General features: G+C 42.2%; 1 protein-coding gene across 2 annotated transcripts; it reads left to right on the forward strand.

Annotated features, from left to right (window-relative positions):
- Positions 1 to 693: 693 nt before the first annotated feature.
- Positions 694 to 22,276, forward strand: hira (histone cell cycle regulator a). Of its 2 annotated transcripts, none has more exons than XM_069705916.1 (25): positions 694 to 969; positions 2,304 to 2,366; positions 2,653 to 2,763; positions 4,835 to 4,925; positions 5,121 to 5,215; positions 5,854 to 5,949; positions 7,488 to 7,648; positions 7,792 to 7,959; positions 8,056 to 8,169; positions 9,559 to 9,629; positions 9,948 to 10,053; positions 11,063 to 11,284; positions 11,815 to 11,900; positions 12,725 to 12,922; positions 13,030 to 13,173; positions 13,261 to 13,477; positions 13,734 to 13,841; positions 15,179 to 15,327; positions 15,691 to 15,852; positions 16,069 to 16,127; positions 17,541 to 17,646; positions 17,778 to 17,900; positions 17,999 to 18,162; positions 19,011 to 19,099; positions 19,924 to 22,276. In XM_069705916.1, the coding sequence occupies exons 1-25, from the start codon at positions 933 to 935 to the stop codon at positions 20,038 to 20,040; spliced, it is 3,057 nt and encodes a 1,018-aa protein (XP_069562017.1). In that variant the 5' UTR covers positions 694 to 932; the 3' UTR covers positions 20,041 to 22,276. The 2 variants fall into 2 exon arrangements, with proteins under 2 accessions (XP_069562017.1, XP_069562018.1); XM_069705917.1 differs by having other exon boundaries at positions 12,752 to 12,922.
- Positions 22,277 to 22,615: the final 339 nt, after the last annotated feature.

Below are 22,615 nucleotides of genomic sequence, written 5' to 3' on the forward strand. Positions count from 1 at the left end.
AATATGTAATTTTGAAGAACATATAAAAGAGATGTTAAGGGGTTTAATCAATGCTAGTAGAGTGACTTACATTTGATCACAAAATGTATCTTATAGTCATTTTGGACTTATGAATGAGATGTTCCAAAAAAAATTGAATTTGCCACAGTTCAGAAACATCCCCCTCAGCCTAGACAAAAGCCATAAAACTAAACAAAGTCTCTAAAGAAAGAAGACAGCATCTGCTTATTTAACACGGTGTCTCAATTTCTCTCTAAAAGCACTCACATTTCCTTTTAAATATTTTTTTCTTCAGTTTTGTTTTTTGGTGTTTTTTTGAGGGGTAAATGGTATTTAAGGTCATTTGAAATAAATGTAAAAAGCAAGTGTAAAAATAAATAAATAAATAAAAAAAACTACCTCTCCATACTCTCCTTGACGTTTTTAAATTCAGAGTTTTCAAAGTAAAAGCCGTTTCAGGTACAATCTGCAATAAAGTCACACATTTCATTTGATTTATTTGTTCTGAAGTTTGATCAAGTGCATGAAAAGTGAACAAGGACACAAAATTCATAAAATATGTTAAAGACTGTTATTTTCCATTATAACCCCACGCATCGGCAACTATTGTGACAGCTGACCTGCAGCGCTCTTCCGGTCCGCGGTCAAAATGAGCGGAAACACTTCTCGAACTGCCTTCGGTGTCACCTTGTTTGTCGTCCGGGTTCCGCCGCCTTGCCTTACTTGCTCGCCCGCTCGGCTCGGAGGCACCGGGGGATGCTGGCTGCAGCGGAGATGGAGTTGGATCACAAAAACAAAGTGTCGGGCAGAGTTTGAGACAAAGGGAGGAGGGTGGGGGGTTAGCGTCAGTTATCCAGCTGAACTGACCGCCGGATGGATTTTTTGTCGAAATTGTAAGATTGGAGAACAAATTAAATCGAATTGGAGCGAACATGAAGCTGCTGAAGCCGAGCTGGGTGAGCCACAACGGTAAGCTTGTGCAGGAATCTGTTGGACCAAGTTGGGCTTTTGTTGTCGGGGGGGGGGGACTTGATCAGGAGGCATGATGGTGGTCGACACTTGTTTGACTTTGTTTGTCACTGAACAGTCTCTCACGTTACGAAGTTAATTCAACAATCGGTGACTTCCAGCTGATGTCGTCCCCGTCCCCGTCCCCAGCACCGCTCCTCTGTCCTCGGTTACGGACACATTGGTGTCCGCTAACCTCAGCTAGCTAGTTAGCCCCCCCCGGCTAGCTCGGGTGCCCCGACGTTAGCTAACTTACCTGCCAAAGAAGAAGTTGCAGTCTCAAAAGTGAACTGTTGTTGAGTGTTTCTTTTGTCGCACCGTGAATATTTTACATTTTACTTGTTGCGGACAGCTTGACGTGGAGTTCAAAAGTGTCTGTTGGTGAAACCTTCCAGCTGTCAGTTAGGAAAGTTAACCGTTGGGGGATGCTAACGATTTTTGGTATCAGGGCACAATTAAGTGAATTAGTTTTTTAAGACGAGTCATTTAGTCTGAAATAGCAGCGGTGGGTGATTCTGGCCCCGGAAATAAAATCACCATATCTCGGCGTGGGTTTTTTTCAGTAACGATATTCTTGACTTGACAAAATATTGAAACATTTTATTTGAATCAATTAAAAAAAAAAAAAAAAACACGCACACAATTGCAGCAAAATATGTTATGGTTTTATATGTCAGCATAAACAATTTGCCTTTAAAAACGTAGTTGTTGTACATGTGATCATTTGGAACCAAACCACTTCCACGTTACCGAAATCGATCCCTTTTTTTGGAACAACCGCTTTCAGCCATGCTGTTTTTTTTAGCTGTCACGTATAGTTTATCGTTAAGCAGCGTAACTCTGTGACGTCAACACGTCTTTACATTGCCATCATCTCGATTTGAATTAGTTAAATTATATTCAGTGTACGTAATGTTGCTTTTGAAATGTAAGAGGTTACAGATTACAAGTTACCCTGTTGAAATGTAATAAGTAAGTAATAACAAATAAGATCCTTTATGGTTACATTTATAACACACTCAATTACGCAAACAAGAGCAGAAAAGAAAGGAACAGTTTATGGACATGCTCTGACTTGGCTGTGGAAAATCACAGAAGTGTTGACGGAATTTTCCATCAGATCAATTGAACAAAGCCTGGTAATGAAAAAACACAACAAACAGGCACATTGAGGTCACTGAGATGTTCCTGTGTTGTGTTGAAATGTGTCTGATATCATGTTTTCTCTTTTAACAACTACCCTTTCCCTTCTTTCTCTGTCTCTGTCTCTGTGTGTGCGCGCGTGTGTTTCACAGGCAAACCCATATTTTCCGTTGACATCCACCCTGATGGGACAAAATTTGCAACCGGTGGTCAAGGTAACGGCATCATCGTTGTTTGCATCCTGCAGCACCGGACGAACTGTTTTGGGTTGTTGTACTGAAATGGACATTCATCCTTCATGATCTACATGTGCACAGCGTTCAGTCCTCAATGTAATACTGGTGTTGGTAGAGTTTAACAGTTGTGAATCCATGTCACACTATACTAAATGCTCTCCATCAGGCCGGGACTACAGTTCCCTTTTTCCTCACCTGTTGGTCCTCAAAGATGTCTTTGCATGTTTTTTTATTACATTTTTTTTTATGCCTGATTGGTTTTCAGGAGAGGATTCTGGGAAGGTGATGATCTGGAACATGGGACCAGTCCTCAGGGACGAAGATGAAAAGAATGAGAATATTCCCAAAATGCTTTGCCAGATGGACAATCACCTAGGTAACCAGCAACATCTTTATTCGTTTTAATATTTGAATAACTGTTGAATATCAGGTATGGTTGCTTAATGGATTTAGTTTGTTCTCATGTTTTTCTTCTTCTGTTTTCTGTTTTCTTTTGCCTCAATGACATATTACAAACTTTTCTAGAGCAACACTGACTAAAATAGGTTCATTAAATGTGCTGCAAGAAGCTAGTGTGAAAGATGGGGAATAAACCGCGAAAACAATCCCTGCTGCAAGAGCTCAGCAAACTGGCTTTAGAAAATACAAATGATCCGTACAGGCGACACACAGGTAGCTAGCTGCATGTTTCTGTGTGCAAGGTTCCATATTTCACATTTTTTCTAGTGTTTAATTTGCAGTCGGGATATCCATAAGAAAATATTTTTGGTGTTTTTTTAGTACCAAAAAACCCATCTCAACATAGTAATATGTATATTTCCTCTCTTGAACTTCTTTCTGGAGATCTTCCTGGAACGTTTTCTCTGTAAGCTGCATTTACTGGGCATGAATGATCCCGAATACGGGCTGTTTGCATTTCTTTGTGTCGTCAACCTTTTGACACAAAGTTATTTCCACAGCACCTATACCTGCTTCATAAAAAAAAAAAAATGAAAATCTGTGATTTAGAGTTACTTCGTGGAGTTTCAAAAAGTTGGATGAATGTTGCGATGTACCACTTTTCACAATGTCGGCACGCCACGTTTGAAACCGGCACGGTCACAATAGATCAGATTTTAATAGATCTTTGAATTGATTCTCCACAAAAATGGAAAATTGTCTTCGGGCCAAACTTACACAAACAGTATGAATACTGCAGGAGGCAAATCCGCTGCCGAAGTAACTAAAAGGTGAATTGTTATTCACTCTGTGTCTTGAGATTGGACTCATTTTCATGCACCGTGGAAACAAAATGACTTAATATCCTGTGACCGAAGAACAGCTTTTAAACAAATTGCAAATATGGTCAGAGTGATGAGAACACGTCGCTCACAGGTTCGGCATCTCGGTTGCTTAAAGTAAAAAGAAAACTTAGGAACTACAAGTACTCAAATGTTAGTAAATCAAATGCAATCCAGAAAATTGAAGAGATCCTCCTTTAAGGAAAACACAAATAATTCAAATTGAGTCTCTAAAAATGAAGGAAAGCCTCCCGCTGGTGGCATAGATGACCCTCAGAGAATAAAACTAACGTACTATCTTTGCAGCCAAGTTAGTTTCTAAAAATTGAGTTCCTTATAGCAGAGTTTCTACCTCTCCTACCACGAGCAGGAAATCACTACAGATGAACAAGATAGTAAATAAACAGTGAAAGCTTTGTGTGGTTTGAGCAGCTTCCTAGGTGCACCGGAAAATCTGTTTTCCCGCTCTGCTGCCAACCATTGTGTTACTTAAGAGAAGGAGATCTTTAAAATGAATGACAGACTTGTAAAATACTTCAAACATTGCTGCTGCTGTCAACCTCAATAAAACAACATCTTACATGACTCTTTTAATCGAGTTCCCTGTCTGAACTTGACCTCATCCCTCCTTATCTAATAACCAACTCCAGTAATTTTCTACCAGTTTCAAAGTAGTTTAAGTCTGTTGTGTTGCCTTTCCTCGGTGTCGAGCAAAGAGACAGATACCGCTTCTTGTTGTCCAACAACCAGGCACCAAATGTCCTTGATTTTACAGGCGCCTGCTGTTTATTTCATTTTTTTACTTCAAGCATTAAAAGGACAAAGACTCCCGCTCTTAACTTTACATCTACTGTTCCTACTTCTACAATCAGCAGCAGCAGATGTGTGCCAGAGGATGTGATAGTTAGTGAGCTGTTAGAATGGTTTGTGTCCTGCAGCAGAATAGATGAAGATACATCCGCTGCTCTGCTACTGACACCAAGTGTTGCCGCGTACCAGCTCCAAACACATGGACGAGCAGTCTGATTTATTAACAGGGATGTCTTTGCTTTGCAGGTACCGTTGGTGTCCATTAGAACAGACAACTTCTTCAGCAGAAATCCTGACAAGTTGTATTGATTTTTTTTTTCTTTTTCATTTAGCAGAAATGTTTGTTTGTCTCTGCAGCGTGTGTGAATTGCGTTCGCTGGTCCAACAACGGGCTGTACCTGGCGTCGGGAGGAGATGACAAGCTGGTCATGGTGTGGAAGAGAGCTGCGTATGTACACACACACACACACACACACACACAATATGTGCAAATACTGATGAAGTAATTGCAGTTACAGTCCAGTCATGATGACTTCGAGAGTAATAGAGAATTTTTTACATGACTTTAAAACGGTCACCGCTGGCCGTTTGATTTTTACTGTGTGACTGTTTGTGTGTGTGTGTGTGTGTGTTTTCGTGGCAGCTTCATCGGTCCCAGCACGGTGTTTGGGTCAAGCAGCAAGCTGGCCAACGTGGAGCAGTGGAGGTGTGTGACCATCCTGAGGAACCACACTGGAGGTACGACACACAATACATCTACACAATGCATCTACACAATGCATCTACACAATGCATCTACACAATGCATCTACACAATGCATCTACACAATACATCTACACAATACATCTACACAATGCATCTACACAATGCATCTACACAATACATCTACACAATGCATCTACACAATACATCTACACAATGCATCTACACAATGCATCTACACAATACATCTACACAATGCATCTACACAATGCATCTACACAATGCATAGTGAAAACACGCATCATACATGCAGATGTACACAGTCATGGACTTTTATACGCATCACAGACACACACCAGCATCTAAACTACTATGTTGTGAAGGTGCCCTGATGAGTTTGAAACCCCCCAAAAATATACAAATATATATACAAAGTTGATTGTGTTTACCCTTCAAGCCTAATAAATGTGTTGAATGCAGGGGCGGCATATTTTGTTGCGTTTCTGCCACCTGTAGATTGGTTGAATAGTGTGAAAGTATTGGCAGGACTGTGTATCACATCCTTCCTCCGCCTGCTCACGTGCATTTAGAAGTCAGAAACTCCAGAAGGAACCTTCATCCAGAAACACGTCTCCGGACTGGAGCGCTGAGTTTTAGTGTGTGTGGTTTGCAGACGTGATGGACGTGGCGTGGTCTCCTCATGACGTGTGGCTCGCCTCCTGCAGTGTGGACAACACCATCGTCATCTGGAACGCTCGCAAATTCCCAGGTAGGATTAAAAGCCAAAGCTTTCCCCGTCTGAGGCTTCACAGCTGGAAAAAAAAAATGGTGTGAATCCATCCAAACATGCTCGTTTCCAATTACAAGTTGGTTCGTTTTGGAATTTGCAGTTCAAAAAGAAAAGCTTGGACAGTTCCTCTCGTGTTATTTCATAAACAATAAATGGAATTTAGAGGAAAGATTGCAGTAGCTATGATTTATTAAATAAAGAGTACAGCATATTTGGGAAATCCCCAATACAGTGAACCCTCGTTTATCGCGGGGGTTACGTTCCAAATAGAGACCGTGATAGGTGAAATCCGTGAAGTAGTAACCTTTATTTTTTTTTACAATTATTATACAATGAAATACTCCATAATACATTGAAACCAAAGAACAAAACCTTTTTACAGGCCCAAGCATTTGTTTAACAAATAAAAGTACTGTATAAATGTTTTTTTTTACAAATAACTATTGTACTGTAAAATAATAATTTTAATCATCAATACGAACTGAAGGCTTCAAATTGCTGAGATCGGCACCGCCCCACTGCGACCCGAGTCATTGGATTAGAACGGGAGGAAATGAAAAATGATTATGAAAACAAATACAAAGTACAGTCGGACAAATAGTGACTCACGTGTATTTCACTGCTCTTCTGACTGAGCCGCTGCATCCTGACTCCGCTCTGCAGCGGTTCTTTCTTCTAAAGCCGGCGGTGCAGGTGTGGTTTTTCGAGAGAAGAACATAGTTATCGGTAGTTGTTGTCGCTCTTTTTTCTTCTGGGCAAAAAGATTCTTATAAACCGACATGCCACCATCGATTATTTTTAATTTGGCAAGCTGTTTTACGTACGTGTACATATTAAACCGCAACGTTATTGACAAACAGGTAGAGAAGAAGCGGAGAGACTGTTTAGCCAATCAGAATGCAGAACACAATGCACGATGCAAATCCGTGAAGCAGCGAGACCGTGAAAGGTGAACCGCGTTATAGCGAGGGTTCACTGTACTTTTAAAAATCTTTTCTGAAGAGATCAGTACCTCATTTAGCATTAAGCCCGTCTGCCACCGAATGGCACTAAATGTTTCACAAAATGTTCTTTTATACTAAAAAATTATATTTAATAAAACTGTTGAAATTTATATTGTTCATCTACTAATCTGCAAATTATTTTTCTCATAACTGGTCTTTACATTATTTCATGCTGCCCAAGATGACGTCATTAACTTCCTCAATTTACCTGATTGATCCTGTTCAAGCTAAATATTATAGGATAGTGCATAAGATGAAGAAAAGCAGCAAATCTATTAATTTAGGAAGTTGGAACTTTGCAGTGTTTTGAAAAATGGATAAATGATTATCATCAGTAGTTAACCAATTCGTTTAACGTTACTTGAGACGTGACGAGCTGTTTTCTATTTCTTAAACGTGAACCTGTAACCGTGTTTGTGTGATTAAATACTGTTACAGTATAACCTGCCAGTAAAAGCAGGAACATCGTTCCCATTGGTCAGCTCACCGTCCGTCCCTCTGTCTCCTCCTCAGAGATGGTGATCTCTCTGCGAGGACACACCGGGCTGGTTAAAGGCCTGACGTGGGATCCGGTAGGGAAATACATCGCCTCGCAGGCCGATGACCACAGCCTCAAAGTGTGGAGGACGGTGGACTGGCAGATGGAAGCCAACATCACCAAACCCTTCAGCGAGGTACAAAAACACCCGGGACTCAAAGCATCTACAAATGTTTGGGGTTTTTCACAAATGTATCTACCCCCTTTCCCCACCCTCTGATCTGTCACATCAGTTTATTCATGAATGAGCGTGTAATACATTTTTCTTCTCTCGCTCAGTGTGGTGGGACAACCCACGTCCTGCGTCTGTCCTGGTCCCCGGATGGTCAGTATCTGGTGTCGGCTCACGCCATGAACAACTCGGGTCCCACCGCTCAGATCGTGGAGAGAGACGGCTGGAAGACTAATATGGACTTCGTGGGCCACCGTAAAGCTGTCACTGTGGTGGTGAGGACGTTTTAGCCCAACGTTCAGCCTTTAAATTTAAACTATATACCCAAAAAAACAGCGGAGTACTGATGGCTGTGATTTGTGTCTCTGTAGAAGTTCAACCCAAAGATCTTTAAGAAGAAGCAGAAGAACGGCAGCTCTCCAAAACCGAGCTGTCCATACTGCTGCTGCGCTGTCGGCAGCAAAGACCGCTCGCTCTCCGTCTGGGTCAGTTCACATCTCACTTTATTTTACAGTGGATGGAAAAATGGTGATGCATGTTTGTCATTACCGGTTCCTGAGTGGTGCCGCGCAGTAAACTGGTTCATCTGGTATTCAGTTTTTTTCATTTCTGCATGGGTTTTGCATGAGACTCATACTCATAGAACTGGAGTTACAGCCAAGTGACCATCCCTTAGCGGCACAAAATAATTTAGTAACCATAATTCTATACTTATAAAATTACTGGGTTCACTAGTTAGCTAACCAATTAGCATAACAGTATGCTAACAGCTGTAGGAGGCTTCGTCTCGTACAAAAAGAAAAAAAAAAAGAGAGATGGAGCGTGAGGAAAGACAGGCCTGAGATTCACCAGAATAACTTGTGTCCAGGAGAGGAGCTGAGTCTGCGGAAACTTTTAGGTTTAAGAAAATCTGCCATCGACCAAAAGAGTCCGTATGTGGTGGTGGTGGAAACGCTAGCAGCTTATTCCAGAACCTCAGCAGGACGTGTGTTGGAGTTCTAAGAGTGTATACGATTTATGAGGCTGTCGGCCAGCAGTGAAACAGTGAAGCAGTTAGGTTGGACGACGCTTGAATAGACATTTTCTTAAAGGGACAACATGTGACAGGAAAAGGAAACACAGGCACGACAACATGAACTTAATAACAACCCACCTGTGCAAGGACGTGGTCCCACTACAGTCAGACATGCTCAGAGATGATTAAAACACTGGATTTCAGGTGTGTTTTGTGTCGTTAGGAAATAGTCTCTGTGCTCCATCTGCAAAAGAAGACGAGAAAGCTGAGTCAGCCTTACGAGCCAGCCTGGATTTAGGAACTCGTAAAAGCTGCTGGTCCAATGACCTGAGCAAGCGATGAAGGGAAAAGGAAAGCAACGGGCCGGACGGATAAGCTGGAGCTGCTCCTTTTAAGATCTTGTACGTCCTGCTTTATCCTCTGCAGGGTAGAGTGAAAGATGTTCCTGAGGTCTTTAACAGGAACAGTTCTATGTGGCAGTAGAATAAAGCAATATCCCCTTTATAAAGGCCGTAGTCATGCAAAAGATAGTTATTTGTTTGTTTCTCATGATTGAAACCAGTAGAATTTAAAAAAAAAAACCATCAAAACAAATCTTGCATACTGCCCAGCAATGTTCCTCTAGTTCAAGTGTTTTGTATCCGTTTGCTCTGTGCAGTATGATCAGCTAAATATAGCAACTTTCTGATTGTGTTTAATAATTGTTACTAATTTGATGACAACAAAATTCAAACCATAAACTGTTGCAGGGATTTTTTTTTTCCTACTAAATGGTTTCTCAGCAGAAAGATCCTCACCCAGTTTTAGTAGCTGTTGATTGAGGGGAAAATGAAATGTCTTGTCTGCTTCTCCTCTTCAGCTCACCTCTCTGAAGCGCCCTCTGGTGGTCATCCATGACCTTTTCGATAAATCGATTATGGATATTTCCTGGTGAGTTCAGACAGATTTGTAATGTGGCCTACAACATGAGTGTATCAGGGTCTCTTTCCCCAAAGCTTGTCAGTCTGACATCTCTGTCGACATATTTTTTTTTTTATAATTACAATATGTAGAGAAAACGTGTTATTTTTTTAGTGTTTTTATTTTAATTTTTTTCTTCTTCACGTTGGCCACTGGCACAACGCTGACTCTGCTACACTTTAAACTGATGTACGTGTAAAAATCCGTGATTTGACACCGTGTTATGAGACATCACTGGTAGTGGATCTCACCCTCCACCTCTCTTACTTTGATGTGTGTGTTGGTCAGGACGTTGACGGGTCTGGGGATGTTGGTGTGTTCCATGGACGGCACGGTGGCCTATCTGGACTTCTCCCTGGATGAGCTGGGAGACCCACTGAGTGAGGAGGAGAAGGTAAGACATGCAGACGGCATCACACCCTGCTGAAATATGCCTGCTGCTGCTTTTTTTTGGAGAGAGAGAGAGTTAAGGAGATCACAGAAGTCTGTCTTATCTCTTTAAAAAGTGTCGTTACATTATTTTGTGCTACGGATGCTTCATATCCGGGTTAAATTATTCTTCTGTGAGTAACGCATCTCAAAGAGAAACTTTAGCCTCTCCTGATGATAACATCACAACGAGTGTAAGAACAAGCAGCAGGTAGATGTCGCCAACGAAGAAAGCTAACGATCATCATCTTATCAGAACTGGCGTTCCCCGAATCAAATATAGTCCTGCAAATTTTATTTTGACAGTAACGTCACAGCAAATGCACTGATTTGGTCAGAAAACACATATCTGTGAAATAAACCACATTTGGAGTATCCATCTTCATACAGAGGTTGTAGGTGTTCCACGTGCGTGGTATGTTTTCTTCTTCTTGGTCTTCGGAAATATGCACAAGGAAAGTCGTCTCCCAAAGATGACTGACAGATTTGCTCGCCCTGATACTGGCATTACATATTACTGGGGCAGGATTCCACTAAAGAAACGTCGAGGAGGCCCCTCAATATTTTGGAAAATATTCTTAAGTATAAGAGACAATAATTTCCTCTGATAATTATTGAAGGGCTTCAGGTGCCTTTCTGATGCCGGCAGATGAACAGAACCCTCCTGGCAGGTCACATTTCGAGAGCACTAAAAAACAAAATGTTTAACATTTGAAGCACACTGGCATCCAAATGTGTGTCACATCTGCTTGTATATACTGTATCTGCTTGTATATACCTGCTTGTATAGAACACCTTTCCTCGAGGAAACAGCAATAAATCCGAACAGAAAATGAGTTCTTTTACTCAAAAAAAACAACAAAAAAAAGTATTACTGCTTCACTAAAACTACATTCTGTTTATGTTTTTGTCACAGTGTCATTAATCTCAAGTCTTCCCAAGCCTGACCCAAATCCAATGTCTTATCCCTACAGAACAGCATTCACCAGAACATCTACGGAAAGAGTCTGGCTATAACCAGCACGGAGGCTCAGCTCTCCACCACCATCATCGAGAACCCAGAGATGCTCAAATACCAGCAGGAGCGGCAGAACTCGGCCCAGGCCAACACGGGACCCGGCATCGCCGGGCCCGAGTCCTCGGCCCCCAAACTGAACAGCGTGATGAACGGAGAGTCTCTGGAGGACATCAGGAAGGTAAACGTAACATCCAGCTCACGGCGTGAAGTATTCACCGCTGCTGGTTTAGTTCAGGACGAACGCTGAATTCTGATGCATTTCAATCAGTAATGAGGCAGTAATCTGTAAACATGTACAGATGTAGGAGTGTAATGGAAGCAGAAATTTGATAATTGGTACCGATACCTCTAAAATGTCACCGTTCTCAAAGCAAAAGGTAATCCAGTAAAATGAATTCATTTCAACATGAACACTTATTTGAGAAAACTAATATTATATAAGCAATATAATATATAAGCAAATATTGGAGAAAGCCTTCGGCTGATAAAAACTCTTTAACACATTTCATTTCGACAATAGAGTTAGAGAATAAAATACCAATGATAAGAACCTCTTTAGAAATCAAAACCAAATAGCACATAAGATGTTTTTAATGTATTTATAATGTTGTACACTTTCCCATATTTTTAAAAGCTATCAAAACAATTTTTTTTAGTATTCTCTTTGGAGCTTAAATTGACCGGCCGTATTATCTCCTCCTCTTGCAGAACCTTTTGAAGAAGCAGGTGGAGACGAGAACAGCAGACGGCAGAAGAAGGATCACGCCGCTCTGCATCGCTCAGCTGGACACGGGGTAAGAAAACAGCACACAGGCAGAATATTTTACAGTTTTAACAATAAACGCTATTTTCTAAAATCAGCGCATTTAATCAGTGAACTTCACTGGCTACAGGGAATGTAATCATTTGTAATTATTACATTCGTAATGGGTTGTGATCAACGTTAAAGCCCCACGGGGAAACAAGATGTGTGTACTTTAAAGGAATGGGAGCATATAAAGACGGACAGCCCGTCACACTTTCAGTCACCGTAGTAAACAGGAGCCAGAATGTAGTGAAAATGGGCGCTGCTGTTGAGGGCTGTGACAATAACTGCAAAACGACATATTTTGATTTGATTCGATTTATTTTGGACAAATTAAAAACACAAACAAGATTTTACAAAATAATTAAAAAAAACAGTGCAGTGCCGGAGACGCAAGAAACCCAGTGGGCTTATTTATTTACAGTTCCAGAAAATACAAAGTTTACATAATAATATTGCGACATAAAAATAATGGAAACAAATAACAACAGAATATAGGTTACAACAATCACAGCAAAAACAATAAAGTCAATAGAAAAGTAAAAAGATATGAGTATGGCGATGGAGGAGAGTCTATATGCGTATGTTGCAGTTACATATTTAAATTAAGCACCTTTTCAAGCATTTAATAGAGGAACAGCTTTTTGTGTGTTTGGTATATAATATGAAATATAGCCACAATAATCATTGTTTAATTATCATCACTGACCCATTTAGACTGAATATGACACACGGCATACTTTACAGCAGTTACCACACTAGTAGTGTCAGTGAAATCAACAGTAAGAGATCGCTGCCCCTCTTTCTCTGCAGGGATTTCTCACCGGCTCTGTTCAACAGCGTTCCCATCCTGCCCTCGGGCTCCTCCATGTCCAGCCACCTCACCCCTCAGCTCAGCTCCGACTCCAGCCCAGGACAGCCCTCCTCTCTGGGGCTGAGGCCCCTGCACGACCCCATGCTCACCTCACCTGCACCCAACAGCACGGCGAAGGGACTGGAGGACAACGACGGGTACGACGAGTAACCTCAGATGTCTCTTTTATCCTCCACTTCCTCTTTGATCCTCCTGACCTTCTCACTCTCTCTCCTCCACTTCTTTCTCGTTTTCCCGGTTCCAGGATGAAGTCCACTCTGCTTCTCACCACTTCTTCTAAGATCGAGCCAATGAAAGCGTTGGACTCCAGATTCACAGAGAGGTCAAAGGCCACGCCGGGGGTCATAGCCGCCATCTCCTCCACCGTTGGACTCACACCTCTCGAAAGGTGATCGACTTCGATTCAGGTTGAAGCAGTTAAGAAAAAAATAGCAAACACCACATTTACTAACTCGGCACTTGGTTCATCTCGCAGACCAAAAGACAGCATCTCCACCCTGAAGGACGCAAAAACCAAAGAGGAGACCAGCAGTGACAGCGAGGACAAGATCGCCAGCATTAACAAAAATCTGGCGTTCGGCAAGAGGAAACCCGAGCTGCTGATGGACGGAGCAGAGGTGGTGGAGAAGAAGAAGAAGGGACGGCCGAGGAAAGACAAGATGGCCCCTGCTCTCCCCCAACCCTTCCCTCAGGTAAGATGATAAGATGGACAGATAGGTCTTATAGATCTGGTCACTGAACTCCAGGAGATCCATCCATTTCTTGAATTTTTTATTTTATTTTTTAGAGCATGGAAACATTTAAAAGTACGACAACGTCCATCAAGGCTATTTTAAACCAGAAAAAAAATTGTCTTTGCTAAAGCTGTCTGGTTTTGTGCAGATGGTCTCTGGATAGATTCTTGCAGCAGCAGAGAGATAACCGCGTGTTTGTCGTTCTTGTTGTCAGATAACTCCTCTAGCGGAGCGGGAGCCCGGGAGGGTGGCAGCTCCTCCAGCTCCTGTAGCTGTTCTCAAACTACCAACACCAAGTACACAGAAGGCCTTCAGTCTGCAGGTAACACACTGGGACTCTGGCGTCTTTCTGTTCTATCCACCAGGAAGAAGATATCAGGAGCTACATTACTTTTAGAACCAACCTTTACGTACCGTTTGCTTTTTTATGTACTGTAAATTAAATTTCATCCCCATTTAATCCACTGGAAATTTGTCAGATTGGAGTGATGTATTTGGGAATAGTATCAGTCCAGTGTTTTCCCCGCCTTTATCTTGGGATGAATGAAACAAAATAGGAACGCACTCGTAGACCTGCAGTTACGTCCAGTAACTACTATTTATTGGCTTAGTTCCTGTTCAGCTCAGCGTGAAAGTCGCTCGTGCATATTTTTCTGCCACTGAAAGTCACGGTCATTTGTCTGTTTCTCGGCTCTTTTAAGTTTCTGTGAGCAGAATCGTCGCGAAACTAAACATTTTTCAAGGGATAAAAAACAAGCGTTTGCGACACAAAGGCAAACGTTTCAATAACTGCATTATATTCCCTTTTGAAATCCACAAACTCCCAAACAATCTCTGACTTCAAAGTCTAAAAACTCGACCAAGACTCTGGTAGCATTTGTTTTCTGCACTTCTGTGGACTTTTGGGAAACGAGCTCAGTCGCAGTGATGATTCGGACCTTCAGTCAGAGTCCTGTATTCATCAGGAGTTTGATGTAATATGTTTTTAGTTTATTCTTCTGCCCTTTATCTCCTTCTGTCGTTGACCAAGACGAACAGCAACAACACAAATCAAAGTCAGATATGCTGGTTCTGTACAAAACTACAACAGAAACCATGTCCATGCATCTCAGTGATATTTTAGTGTTACTGCTGTTCTAAATTTCTTTCACAAATCCAACTGAAGAAGGTCAATTTTCCCGACAAGCAGGGTGAAAACAAACCAACTGCATCCAAGTGTTGTTACACAGCGTTTCGCCTGATGCCAAATGAACAGGAAAAAAAAACCTTATAAGACTGGAGAGGTCAGCTTAGTTTGTATCATATTTTAAAACTAGTCCTATTTTTGTAAACTTATTTGCACAAATAACAAAGCAGAACCGAAAAGCCCCAAAGAGCACTAATAAAGTACCAGGAATACAAATATGAAGAAGATAAAGCAGAATTTGAAAGGTACAGCTTGACAGTGAATACTCAATGACAACGGGAAGATAATAAAAGCATAGTTCAAATCTTACGGCACATTCTGCATTTTCTAAACAAATATTGTCACGATCGATTATTTTGAAAATATTTTTTACCCTTGAAAAAAACAAAACCTGGATTTGAATCCAAACCTCGCTTGTCAGTGAGTTTACCATTGGACTGTTTCTTCCACGCGTGACTATAAAATGTGTGCAGGTAAGCATGGAGCCCTCGGTGTTCCTGGAGGTGGAGAACGAGGTATCGACGGTTGCGGGTTCGAAGCTCAGCCAGCTGCGATGCTCCAGAGACGGGCGAGACTGGAACACGCTGCTGCCCAGCTCAATGGTCACCGCTGCAGGGAGCAGGTAGGGGGCGCTGCTGAGACGGCTTCGTTTCACACAGCTAAAGACTCTCTTCATGCTTGAAACGTCTCATTTCCTCCTGAGACCAGGGAAATGTGTAACATAATTTAATTGGATGAAAACCCCCAAAACATTTCACATGGATTTTATTTTACAAAAACATTGTTTCATCTTTTTTATCATGTTATTTGTAGGAAAGAGACATCAGGACCTCGCTCATGTTTCCTCTCAATTATATGACTACAAAGATTTAAAGATTTTAAATTTGTTAGCTTTGTACTTTCAGTCATTAAGATCATAAATATAATCCAAAAAGACCAAAGCAGAAGCAGTAAGTGAGGTTTTGCTGCTGCTCCTCCCCCTCAGTGACGTCCTGGCCGTCGCCTGTGAGGACAGGATGTTGTCGGTGTTCTCTTCCTGTGGGCGGCGGCTCCTCCCAGCCATTCAGCTGGCCACGCCCGTGTCGGCCCTGAACTGCTCCGCCCACTTCGTCATGGTCCTTACTGCCGGAGCGATGCTGTCCGTCTGGTCAGTGCTCATCTATTCTGTTAAAAACGCCACGTGGTCGTTCCTGTCGTTTGTTAATTTTGTCCATGTCGGCGAAACTTTTTTTTTCTCTCTGTACCCGTTGATAGAAAGTCAGTTTCAATCAGGGGCTTTTATGTTGAGCTGTAAAGCACTAATAAAAATGTGCTGACAGTAACCGTAATAACAAGTGTTAATGTGCTGTTTGTTTGTGTGCAGGGACGTTCACAAGCAGAAGGCTCTGGTGAAGAACGAGTCCCTGCAGGCGATCTTATCTGGTGAGACACTGCGGAACGTGACGACGCAGAAACCGTAATATTTAATATCCTGGAGGAAGATGTGGAGATGATATCAATCTCGTACATGTGATGGAGCTGCAGTCAGTAAAAAAAAAAAAAAAAAATTCTATCACCCATATAATTACAAATGATCATGTTTTTCTTTTTCTGTTTGTTTTCCCTTCTCCTAGTGTGAATGCTAAGCTAGGCTAATCACAGCCACACCACTCAACTAAACGACATCGATATCCATATATATTGCTCTCCAAAACACGTGTTAACAATACTGTACAATTTGATGTTTTGGCCACTAATTTGAAGTGTTAATGTTAAAGTGGTTGAAAATGTGAAATCAGCAGGAGTGGTTCTTAATTTCTGGGCGTCACGTGCACATGAAATTTGACCGTTTCAGAGAAATGTCATGTGCTCGTGTCGATGCCTCCACTGACCGTCGGGTGTAATGCTGCATTCAAATGCAACTCGTGAGGTCGTGGTTACGACACGGGAAGTCGAGTGCACCGTACGCTTGGCGTTTTAAGCGGTCAAGTCGTAAAAACCTCGTTGCTAGGCAACGTCAACATGGACGGTGTCTAGAAGCCACAGAGGCTAATAATTTAGCAAGCTAACATGGGTGGGAGGTATGTAATGTAGGAAATGCAAAAGCACAGAGGGAAAATATCAGAGCAACAATGTCCTCAGACGTAGACTGTTATCTAATTTAAGAAGACAAACTCTACATGACTACAATTACAATCTCTCAGCTTAACATCCAATGAAAACCGTGGACTTCTGTAAACATCAGTAAAACACGTCACAACTCGTGAAATACGAGCCCATTTGAAAGCGCCATGTTTTGTTGGCAGGTGTTTCCTTTTGCATCTCAAGCTCCAGTTTGAGCCGGAAAGACGAGCGAGTAACATGAAAACCAGAGAAACCCAGCTCATCTTTAAAGTGACAGAACAAAAGAAGTCGTAGAGAAGCAGAACAGTGAGCACGTACGTCAAGTAGTTCTGATGAGAAAAATAAAATCCCCGGTGGACTTTCACATTGAGATTTATGAAAGTATCTACAGTTCACAGAAGACTCGGACAGCTGGAATGACAGAGACACGATGCAACGATTTCATCAGCTGTAAGAATGCACTGCATCGGAAAATACAAAAGAAAAAATACACTAATAGAAGACAAGCCGGACAGGTTGTGGAGCAAAGTTTGTAGACTGATGAGTCCAAGTTGGACCTTTACCAAAGTGATGGAAGAGAGACAGGAAGTAGCCATGATCCAATCCAGTGAAGGAGGTCATGTGACAGGCTGGCTGTGTGAAGCAGCTTCTGAAACAACTGCAGCAGGAGAAATTCAGAAGTCCTGTTACTATAATAAAAAAAAAACAACAACACTTTGTTTGTGTCTGCAGGTGCTGACATCACGGTGTCTCAGTCTCTGCTGACTCAGCAGGGAGTTCCAGTCATCGGGCTGTCCAACGGGAAGTCTTACTGCTTCAGCTCCTCGCTGGAGACATGGTGAGGAAGATGAGCGTGACGAAGGAAACGGCCGCAACACCGAAGATGCATTCAGCCGAAAGGATTCTTTATGGACACGTGTTGAATTGATTCGATGAAGTGCTTCATGAATCGTGCTTTGTCTTCCTCAGGACTCTGATAGCAGACAAAGGAGACTCTCTGGTGCAGGGCGCCGACTTCAGGAGCTGCCTGCCTTCCCACGATGCAGCTGCGTCCTCGGGGCCGCTGGCAGTCATGCAGGGACGCAACCTCAAGTACGGCTTTTGATAGTTGAATCTCCCGTTCTCCCCGACGGCATCCCTTCACTTCCAAACCGTGAAATATGAACCTTGTGTGCGTGTGTTCCCCGCAGCGCCGGTCGGCTGGCGTCACGCCTGTCCTCCACGCCGCACCACCTGCAGCAGAGCATGACGCGGGCCTTCCTGGAGAACCAGCTGGCGTCGGCTCTGACGCTGCAGTCGGCGCAGGAGTATCGCTACTGGCTGCTCATCTACGCCCGATTCCTTGTCAATGAAGGTACTCGAACCATCAGCAGGCCGACGGTAAACCCCGACCGGTCGCGGCAGAGTCTCCGCCCACCTCTGAGCCTGGTTCTGTTAACAGAAGTTCCGCCCACCTCTGATCCTGGTTCTGTTAACAGAGGCTCCGCCCACCTCTGAGCCTGGTTCTGTTAACAGAGGCTCCGCCCACCTCTGAGCCTGGTTCTGTTAACAGATGCTCCGCCCACCTCTGAGTCTGGTTCTGTTGGAGGTTTCTTCCTGTTAAAGGGAGTTTTTCTTCCCTCTATTGGAGGTTTTTCTCCCTTAAAGAGGAGTTTTTCCCTCCTAGTTTATGTGGAAACTGTTGAATTGTTGGGTTTCTCTGTATATCGCTGTAAAGGACTCGCAACACTTAGTGCCGTGAAATAACCTGTGTTGCGATTTGGTGCTATATAAATCAAATAGAATTGAATTGACAGACCGACAGGAGTCCAAACTACCGGACACGGCGCTGACTGCTGCCGCTGGAAGTCGGCTTCTGTTAAACATTTTTCAGAACTGACTGAAGAGGGAAAAAAGCAACACAGTGGTTTATACAAATGTTTATATCAAGGCTCAGAGAAAAAAGTAAAGGTTCTGTAACATAGTATGATTTTCACCCTGCATACTTTTTAATACGTTGATTTGACCAAACAACCTGCAGCAATTTCAGAAATCTAGGACCAAATTCTCAGAGAAACTGCTGATAAATGATATTTTATTAGAGCACAATGTGACATGTAATGATGTATTTTTTGTTGTACAGTTTAAAGCTGTCTCTAAACAACTACTGAGTTCTCTATTTGTGTGTGTGTGTGTTTGTTTGTTTGTTTGCTTTGCTTCCAGGCTCAGAGTATCGCCTCCGAGAACTCTGTAAGGAGCTGCTGGGTCCCGTCCACAAATCAGCGGCTACATCCTGGGAGCCCACAACTTTGGTACAACAACGACACGCCGCTGTCTGCTGGGTGGATTTACTTAATCTCCACTTTCACAAAGTCCACACACACACACACACACACACACACACACACACACACACACACACACACACACACACACACACGCACGCACACACACACACACACACACACACACACACACACACACGCACGCACGCACGCACACACACACACACACTCACATAAAATGCCTCCTCTTCCTCATGTCGGGAGCTCGTTTGTCTCCCTGATCTCTTATTTTTCATTTGGTCATCAGTCTTTACTCCTACATGTTCACCAAACTTACTGCTGTTAGAATAATCGTAACTTTATTTACATTTTCTTATCACGGGTATTATTAAATCCCCTTTTTTTTCCAAGTCTGTATTTAGGAGCTTCTTCTGTCCTTGAGTGTAAAGACACTAAAGGGGCGGAGATACGATGCCGTTTACGTCTGTTTCTTTTTGAATTGTGTTAACTGTATTATTTTTCTAGTATGATGTGCTGGAGCCCACAGACAACAACAGAAGTTAGTAAAATGACACGGATCAAAGATCTGTGGCCGTTTTTCAGCTGTGATGAATATAATCATCGTTATTCTGTATCTGTATTTCACATGCAGCGCCCGTTAGCAAGGGGAACACATTTCTTCTCCTTTTGGAAAGGCCGGGTAGATGTGTGTGTGTGTGTGTGTGTGTGTGTGTGTGTGTGTGTGTGTGTGTGTGTGTGTGTGTGTGTGTGTGTGTGTGTGTGTGTGTGTGTGTGTGTCACACGTGAAGAGCCGTTTCATACATGCGTCCTGTTTTGTGTTCTGTGTTCAGGGTCTTCGGAAGAGGGAGCTGCTGCGGGAGGTTTTACCCGTCATCGGTGAAAACCTCCGATTCCAAAGACTGTTCACTGAATACCAGGATCAGCTGGAGCTGCTGCGCAACAAATAACACTGCTACACACACACTCTCACACACACGTGGACCGAGACCAGTTTGGGTAAACTCTGACTGCTTTCATCAACTTGGGAAGCTTGAAAAGCGGCTCTGACTGAGACCTCTGGAAAACAAGCTGAATGTTTTTCTGAGGACTTCAACATCAGCCGGTCCAGCTCTCTGTGAGTTTCCAGTGATGCCGCTCACTGGGGAGACCTTTTTTCTTCCTCCCCCCCAGATTTCTCTTTGTCCTATTGTTATTGTTATTTTTTCTCCTAAATGTGCTTTTTCTGACCTATGCACCTCCCTCCTAATCATGAACTTAAAAAGTTGAACTCCAGGGAGATGGGGAACGAAAGGTTGCAGGTTTGATTCTGATTAACTGTCATTGTGCAGCATCAGCAGCTATATGGAATCATTTTAAGTCCCTCCTCAGGAAGAAAGTGCAGAGTTTGAGATGCTCACGAATGACAAATAAGAATCAGAGCGGATGTAAAGGAGCAATACGCTTGTACCCAAGTAATGCCTTTAAAACGCAGAAATAAACACACACCTGCATCTGCGAGGAGAAAAACTGAAGGGGATCCAGACAACAGGTTCAACCCACTTTTTAAATGCCCAAGATTTTTCTGAACCAAATCTGCCTGTGGGGGTTTGTCTGAGAGCACCGATTTGTCTTTAAAGTTGACAACGCTGACGCCAAAATGTGAATTCAGAGTGAAAAACGACGATTGAATTAAGACCAACGCCGAAGATCTCGGGGAAACAGAGTCGTTTTTACAGCCCGTGAAGATGCTCGCACAGAACTCAAAGAGCATTTAAAGAAGTTCAGATGTCGGAAAATGTATTCGTGCAAAACAAGGAAGCACAAATTTCTATTATATTAGATTTGATTGACCTCCGAATCCCAAAAACAAAAAACTAGTGCGAAGTGGAAATGACCGTTCGGTTTATGGTGATGTAGGTGTCCCCTTGTAGATGTGCATTAATTTAAACATCAGTACAAGCGGTTGATTCAAAGCACCATTGATAAACTGTTAATTTACACACAATGTAAACACTTGGTTGGGAAAGAATCACCACCTTCACTTCATCATCGGCGCCTCTGAAATCAACACCATCAAATATTTTGAAGCCGTTTTTGTCGGCCTAATTTAGCACGAGTGTGCTTAAAAAGTCACATTCGCCTGTGTTGGATAAACGGCTCCATTGTAAGACAGGTGTTACATGTGATATCATGACGTGACAGATTATATTATATTTGCTGTATTCCCTGTTGTCATGTCCCGTTGACTAATCTGCAGGTGTTGAGCAACAAGATGAGACACTATTGAAAAAGGCAGAAAAATAAAGCGGACTTAAAAAAAAAAAAAAAAAAAAACTTGAAAGATGGAAGATAACACAGCAGCTTTTTTTCTGCTGTATTGCACCTTGGACATCTATTGCAACTTTTTTTTTTTTTTTTTTTTTTAACCCATTAAATTCAGTGAAAATGCTTCTGGATTTGTCAGATCCTGTATGTGTGATTGTAGGATGTGTCTTGATATTCTGAAATCATGCGATCATGTCATCAGGCTGCGGTTTCGTGGGTCTCGTTTCTATTCTTTTGTAAATAAGCTGAAAACGGACATTCGACTTTGAGCTTGTAAAACGCTCTGATTCTCTTAAGATTTAAGTTTCTCAGCTGAGAGGCACAAACCACTGCGGAGTGATCGGAGAGGAGAGGGGGGTGTGTGTGTGTGTGTGTGTGTGTGTGTGTGTGTGTGTACGTGTACGTGTGTGTACGTGATTTTTTTTAATTTTTTTTGGTCGATATCCATTAACTTGACATTTGAACAGGTTTCAAAGGCCCAAAAGGTCCTGACACCCAACAACACATTAATGAACTTCACTAAAAGTGCGTGTGTTGAGCCTTCGTTTGTCTCCGGCAGCATTAAAGCACTCCTCGACCAGCTCGGCGTGCAGGACGCTGGTTTACTGCCATTTTTTTCTGTGCAGACACACGGAGGAGTCCAGAGGATCAACGCATCCCTCTTTTATTCATGTACAGTATTGTACAACTTGGTTTCATTGTGTTTTTGTTTTTTTGTTGTTGTTTTTTTTTTGCTGTTAGTCATTTTTAAATGTTTGTAAAAGGCAATTTTTTTTGTTTTCATTTTCTACAAGAAAAAGAAAAGTGAGCTGAAATTTTGCTTTGGAAGAAAAAGAAAGTAAAACAAATTAAATGAGGAACAATTGGCTGTTTTGGAAATTTCATGTCTGGTATTTCTTTACTGTGTGTTAGTGAAAGACACGACATACCGGTAGGACGCCTCGTTCAAGAAAATTGTATAAATAATGCCAATATAATTGTTATATAGCTGGGCCAGTAAAGCTGATTAACAGCAGACAACATTACGATGGTGCAGTGTACATGACCTTTGACCTTTTGTATATAACATGTCATCATTTCATTATTTTATCCCCTTTAGACATTTGTTGCAGTAAATTAGCATATTAATTGTTGAATTTTAGCCACAAATGTGTTTAATGAGGTCATTTTTAGGGTGGCACGGTGGTGCAGTGGTTAGCATTGTCACCTCACAGCAAA

This window comes from Brachyistius frenatus, unplaced genomic scaffold (assembly GCF_029030835.1).
Source record: "Brachyistius frenatus isolate BFR_SWC_R1_liver_20210118 unplaced genomic scaffold, ASM2903083v1 Contig_60, whole genome shotgun sequence".
In the NCBI taxonomy this organism is placed as follows: Eukaryota; Metazoa; Chordata; class Actinopteri; family Embiotocidae; genus Brachyistius; species Brachyistius frenatus.

What these genes read in the sequence shown, in the direction of transcription:
- hira (XM_069705916.1), top strand. Translation starts at nt 933, where the DNA reads ATGAAGCTGCTGAAGCCGAGCTGGGTGAGCCACAACG. An exon ending in GGAGCGATGCTGTCCGTCTG is followed by an intron (nt 15,853 to 16,068) that starts GTCAGTGCTCAT and finishes GTTTGTGTGCAG; the next exon opens with GGACGTTCACAAGCAGAAGG. An exon ending in ATGCAGGGACGCAACCTCAA is followed by an intron (nt 17,901 to 17,998) that starts GTACGGCTTTTG and finishes TGTTCCCCGCAG; the next exon opens with CGCCGGTCGGCTGGCGTCAC.